Genomic DNA, 6235 nt, shown 5'->3' on the forward strand with positions numbered 1-6235 from the left:
CACTTCTGACGTCACGTTCAAAGTTTTGATTCCACCATCGGTAAGATCTCGTAGCGCAAAACACGTTTTGGGCACCCGAAATCGACTATCCCTCGAAGACAAGCGCCTTGCAAAAAGTGGTTAATTTCGTCTCTCGGAAAAATAAACAAAATTGCGCCACGCAGGAGTTGTGCGCGTTTACAAGGTCTTTCCCACTACACCAACTAGGAAATAATGGAACCAATACTGTAGAAGAAGATAGGAAAAAATCAAACACGCTCGGTGATGGCGCCCAGATGTCGCCGACCACACATCATAATATGATGTGTGGTCGGCATATTATGTAGCCCCATCCATAAAGTTGTTAATTATGGGGTCTATCAAGCCGACACTGAAAATGTTGACTTATCCGATACTTACCGTTGGCAACTTTGGACCAAACTACGAGCAGAGCCACCTACCTTTCAAGTCGAAACGGTGGACGTTTCGCTGCACTTTTGAATTGGGATAGCAGTTGGCCTGATATGGGTGGCACGAATGAACTCCTACGTTGTGTAATCGGTTCTTGTATGTGTTGGGACGTGAGACATAATCGGGAAGGGAATTAAATAAGAGACAGAACTTTTGTGCGTAAGAAATGACAAGAACAAATAATACGCACTCAACAAGACCATACCAGGGAAACCTTCTACGGGACAAAAACCTCGGCATAGGCCACACAAATACATGAAATAAATCACCTACAGCAATAAAATGCAAGAGAAAATACACATAAATAAAATATCTCAAATGTATGATAAAAATCAGATAATCAAATTAAATGCAATTAAACAAGTTCACATAAAACAAAATACAGAACACATCATAAATGCAGTGGAAAACCTGTTAAATCAATTCAATAACACATCATGTAAATGATGTAGCTCTACTCCAGCGTTCATCAGTTAACATAAATTAATTTAACACGAAAAGTACATGTGAGAATGCCAATATTCATGTGAAAATCGATTATCGCTCAAGCAGAACATATTTTAAATAGAGGAAATGTTAATGAGAGGGCCCCTAAATATCTTGCATTGCTAAGATGCCAAGAACTGCAATCTGCACGAGACGAGTAGGCAACAGATACAGCGGAAGATCGAACTGTATTAAGTACCTACTCCACGAAGACAGAATGAAACACTCGCACACACAAACATCGAAACATCAAATAAGAGAGCTCCCCCTTCGTTTAGCTAACGCACAAGAACTGCAGCGCCCCACGAATAAGCAACATCGCACTGATACAGAAATAAATACTATAGAACAAAATAATAGCATAATCACGTACAGTACAGGCCCCGTGGCCAGAATGAAGTAACAGGTGGGTCGGTATTTTCCGGGGGCGGGGAGGCGGGGCTTAAGAAGTTTTTGATAGACTTCCCCTGTAGTTTTTGTAAAGAAACCATCAACCGTAATTTCCAGTGGAGGCAAGACCACGTTCTAGATGGGGCTCAGCCCCACCTGGCCACCCCCTGACTACGGGGCATGGTACAGTATAACAAACAGGATTCATCTAACGGTACTCAAAAACAAAAGCGTGGAGTACGCCATATTTAGATATCGCAGTTTATGCAAAATCAGCAAAATGTAAATAATATCAAATTGTGGCAAGAAATTCAATGATTAATAGTTTAGTACCTACAAGAAAGATTGGCAGATGGCAAACCGAGCCTCCTCCAGGACATTCGTGGGATGGAATCGTGGAGTATCTTTTCAAAAATTCTTCAGTTCGTTTAATAAATTTATAGTTCTCTATGTGAGATCATTATTGGCAACCCACTGCCTGGTACAAAAATGGTCGTCTTATTTGTTTCGATTTATTAAGGGAAAACAACAGAAGCAATAACTATTAACAACCCTGGTGATCATGATACTTGTTAAGTTGTAGTATCATGCCTAGGGAGGAATCAAGGTGACTTTTGAAGTCACAAAGTCACCTTGGAGGAAATGTTTTCCAGTGCATAGGTACCATTTTAATTAATTTAAAAATTATATGTTACTAAAATAATTACTAAATTAAGTTTTAAATAAGAATTGCAGAATGTCTCGCAGCAATAATTGCACAAAGAACTTACACGTGCACTTTGAGAATACACGGAGCAATTTATCGTGCAATTTCTTGCGGCAATGGATTGTTGCAAGCATTCCAATAAAAACTACATCATCTTATAATATAGAAGACGCATTTTTTACTATTTTCAATTCAACTAAATAAACGCGACAACGTTGCAAATTTTTTTACATATTTTCACTACTGCCTAACTTCAAATGAGTTAATTTCAAATGTCAAATTGCATTTTCAGAAACAAAATTTGCTTGTAATCGTGTAAAAACAAAAATTGTTAAAAATGCCAGACCATTTAGGAAATGATATGCGTAAAATAAAAGATGAAAAAGAAGAAAAGGAGATTAAAGGTATATAAATTATGACGACTCCCTAATTTTTAATCACACATTTTCAGCACTTGATGAAGGGGATATTGCGTTATTAAAAACTTATGTAAGTATACGATAGCGACGCATAATGTACCTAATGAACTACATTTAGGGACAAGGGCAGTACACTAAAAGCATTAAAACAGTCGAAGAAGATATACAAACTATTATAAAACGAGTGAACGAACTAACTGGCATTAAAGAATCAGATACGGGTCTTGCTCCTCCCGCCCTCTGGGATTTGGCGGCCGATAAGCAGACCTTACAAAATGAGCAACCCCTACAGGTAGCTCGTTGCACGAAAATCATTAATGCTGACACCGACGATCCGAAGTACATAATTAACGTTAAACAGTTCGCCAAATTCGTTGTGGATTTAGCCGATTCGGTTGCACCCACAGACATCGAGGAAGGAATGAGAGTTGGGTATGTATCCAATGTTTGTCGCATATTTGATTGCTTAACGAACAAAAATTAGAGTGGATCGCAACAAGTACCAAATTCATATACCACTACCACCGAAAATAGACCCCACTGTTACCATGATGCAGGTGGAAGAGAAACCGGACGTGACGTACAGTGATGTAGGTGGATGCAAGGAGCAGATTGATAAATTGAGAGAAGTTGTTGAAACGCCCTTATTACATGTAGGATGTCTGATTTGTAAAAGCGTTTTAAACTCATCACGATTTTTAGCCAGAAAAATTCGTCAAATTGGGTATCGAGCCTCCAAAGGGCGTTTTGTTGTTCGGTCCGCCAGGTACGGGAAAGACCCTATGTGCTCGAGCTGTGGCCAATCGTACGGATGCCTGTTTTATTCGAGTCATTGGCTCTGAGCTGGTACAAAAATATGTCGGTGAAGGCGCTCGTATGGTACGTGAATTGTTTGAGATGGCCCGTTCTAAAAAGGCTTGTCTAATTTTCTTTGATGAAATTGATGCAATTGGCGGTGCCAGATTTGATGACGGAGCTGGCGGGGATAATGAAGTAAGTCGAGTTTATTCTCCTTTTATGGTATAGTAACGAATTTATAGGTCCAACGTACTATGTTGGAACTTATTAACCAATTAGACGGCTTCGATCCTCGCGGCAACATCAAAGTATTAATGGCAACCAATAGGCCCGACACTCTTGATCCTGCACTGATGCGACCGGGACGTCTTGACCGTAAAGTAGAGTTCGGTTTGCCAGATTTGGAGGGCCGCACGCATATATTTAAAATTCACGCTCGTTCGATGTCCGTGGAAAGAGACATTCGATTCGAATTGTTGGCCAGATTATGCCCTAATTCGACCGGCGCCGAGATTAGAAGCGTTTGCACAGAAGCGGGAATGTTTGCTATTAGAGCACGTAGGAAAGTCGCAACCGAAAAGGACTTTTTAGAAGCCGTAAACAAAGTTATTAAATCTTATGCGAAATTTTCCGCTACTCCAAGATATATGACTTACAATTAATTTATTTTCTGTGCTTAACAACGTGTAATTTGAATTGCTATAATGTGTTTTACTTTTTCTATTACACTATTTATCATTTTGCATATTTTTTTTCTCAAATATATGCACACCCGATATCGAGTTTGTCGCTTCGTTACGATAGAATTTCGAAGAGTTGTCTGTGGTTACATTTTTGTGTAATTGTTTATTGTACTGGGAAGAGTATTTGGATTGTTTTTTTGGCAGCCGCTGAATGCCCTCTTGCCAGGGAAGAAGGGAGGCAATTAATATTTGAAGATTACAGCGCAGATATGTGGAGTTTTGATTAGCATAATCTTGCCCCCAAGATAGATAACTCACCTCTAGTTTCGGTGTTTCTAGTCTACAGTTGAATGTCTTAAGACAATCACGGAATTAGGTGTCGTAACTCATTTGATTACAGTTTGTTTCCACCCCCGTGACTGCTTCATTCGCGAAGAAAATGTTACTTACAAACAACAAGTCAGTACACACAAACAACTCCGTAATTTCCACATATTAAAATAAAATGATCAACACAACATTTATATGAATGTTAATTATGTTAATGTTATTTCTGGGACAAGACCAAGTCAAGTAATCAACACATAAACATAGATTAAGCAAACATTACACCAAAAACGTAAATGATTACAAACAAAAGGATAACGGTATCAAACATGTGATTCGGTATTACGGTTAAATATAGCAAATTTAAAAAACAAAGATTGAAACAAAAAATATAAAATGTTGCATACAAAACATAAATACGAAATAAAGAAATGTAAAAATTACTGCAGTGAATAACAAACATTTACGGAGCGATGCTTCCGCTATCGCCATTCAAAAACAATAACCAACGTTTTACATTCGTGCTCTCATCAGATGGCCATGGCGAAGACAGCTTTTTCCCATATATATATGCTTTTTCCCCTCCTAAAAATTGTGTGGTTGCCAACTCTCAAAAATGTGTGCATCGTCGTAAGTTGTATATACAGGGTGGAACCTCTCACTACTATACCACAGATACACGTTCTTTACGTATATCTGTGACTATACGTATATAGCACAACAGACTCGTCCGCCATGTTTGGGGCCCACTGACAATTGATGCTTGTTACTGTGTTATTATTTAAATAAAAACCATTGATTTTTTCAGCGTTCATTTATGCATAAAGATAACATCTTAAACCTTAAACACTTTTTTTGTCCGCAGATGTGGATTGTCAGTACTGTACAGTAGGTCATTACGTCATATTAAATTGCCACAAAGCGACTAGGTACGTTATGACGGTTCCCAAAACCTGTAAATACATTCTCTTAAATATCGTGGTTGCCCTAATTTTAAGCTTACTGAGTAAATCAACGTACCATCAAGAGGAAAGATACCTTTCGCAGAGAAGGTAAATCTCTGATGGTACAATTGTAAGAGCAACCTCGATAACTGAAAAAATCAGATAAACCTCAAATAATGGGGTTGCCTCCCCCCTTACCACTTCATTGCACTCTTGGTCCACGATTTGCATTCCAATTCCAATATCGGCTATCGTATCTACCAGTAGGTTAAATTCGTTTTTCGTGAGGACTGTAGGAACGACGATATTTAACAAAATCCAAAAATAAGTAACGTCAACGACGATTGAAGAACCTTCAATCTTTGCTTCGTATTTCATCACTTTAATCATGTGGAAAGTGTGAAGGAGTATTTCGAGAAAAAGTTGGGGTATCACCACAATAAATTGCCATACGAAGGACTTGTTAACTAGATCGTTTATCCGGAACAATTTGGCGTAAATGTCTCCACATGCCAATAGCAGCTTTGCTGTAGAAGGTGCGTGATTTTGCTCGAAGTGGGTGAGGAATATTGCGTTTAAATGTTGAATGTTTAACTTAATAAGTAACAGATAAAAAATCCACATGGTGGATAGCGCGTGAATTGCGATATGAAGAGTACTATACAGTATGGAATGTGGATGTTCCCAATAAAAAAGGGTAGCTACTAAAACGATAACTTTTAGAATAAATAAGATATTCACGACATACGTGAATGGTATTGCCTTCTTGTAGTTTATTGGGAATCCTAATTGCTGAAAATCTTCTTGCACCGCAACGAAACCGTGTAAAACCTTGACTAGGTTGCGCCCGTTGAGGTTGGTGAAAAATATACACATAACCGCCGTCAAGAGATGATGGTGAAAGTGTACCAACTCGATAATCAAGCCAACACCACGTTTGATTTGTTCACGGATCGTAATTGAAACATGCCCTTGTATTACGACGTATCCGATGGCGATGAACAAAATTGACAAGCGCGCGTAGTAAAACAT

General features: G+C 38.6%; 2 protein-coding genes across 2 annotated transcripts; one reads left to right on the top strand and one right to left on the bottom strand.

The window, feature by feature from the left end:
- The first annotated feature begins 2287 nt into the window (after nucleotides 1–2287).
- Nucleotides 2288–3990, top strand: LOC116178934 (26S proteasome regulatory subunit 7). Its single transcript, XM_031498593.1, has 6 exons — nucleotides 2288–2436; nucleotides 2484–2521; nucleotides 2570–2883; nucleotides 2936–3104; nucleotides 3154–3444; nucleotides 3492–3990. Exons 1-6 carry the CDS (start codon nucleotides 2370–2372, stop codon nucleotides 3909–3911), a joined length of 1299 nt encoding a protein of 432 aa, XP_031354453.1. The 5' UTR covers nucleotides 2288–2369; the 3' UTR covers nucleotides 3912–3990.
- A 1090-nt stretch (nucleotides 3991–5080) lies between these two features.
- LOC116179411 (putative gustatory receptor 28b) lies at nucleotides 5081–6235 on the bottom strand. Its single transcript, XM_031499202.1, has 3 exons — nucleotides 5402–6235; nucleotides 5263–5352; nucleotides 5081–5212 (listed from the first exon to the last, which is right to left on the bottom strand). Exons 1-3 carry the CDS (start codon nucleotides 6233–6235, stop codon nucleotides 5156–5158), a joined length of 981 nt encoding a protein of 326 aa, XP_031355062.1. The 3' UTR covers nucleotides 5081–5155.

Source organism: Photinus pyralis, unplaced genomic scaffold (genome assembly GCF_008802855.1).
Source record: "Photinus pyralis isolate 1611_PpyrPB1 unplaced genomic scaffold, Ppyr1.3 Ppyr1.4_LG8, whole genome shotgun sequence".
Lineage (NCBI taxonomy): Eukaryota > Metazoa > Arthropoda > Insecta > Coleoptera > Lampyridae > Photinus > Photinus pyralis.

Coding starts and splice junctions, on each gene's coding strand:
- LOC116178934 (XM_031498593.1), top strand. CDS start 2,370: ATGCCAGACCATTTAGGAAATGATATGCGTAAAATAAAAGATGAAAAA. Junction 2,437..2,483: donor AGAAGAAAAGGAGATTAAAG/GTATATAAATTA, acceptor ACACATTTTCAG/CACTTGATGAAGGGGATATT. Junction 3,105..3,153: donor TTGAAACGCCCTTATTACAT/GTAGGATGTCTG, acceptor CACGATTTTTAG/CCAGAAAAATTCGTCAAATT.
- LOC116179411 (XM_031499202.1), bottom strand. CDS start 6,235: ATGTTTTACTACGCGCGCTTGTCAATTTTGTTCATCGCCATCGGATAC. Junction 5,353..5,401: donor ACCAAGAGTGCAATGAAGTG/GTAAGGGGGGAG, acceptor TGATTTTTTCAG/TTATCGAGGTTGCTCTTACA. Junction 5,213..5,262: donor ATGGTACGTTGATTTACTCA/GTAAGCTTAAAA, acceptor ATGTATTTACAG/GTTTTGGGAACCGTCATAAC.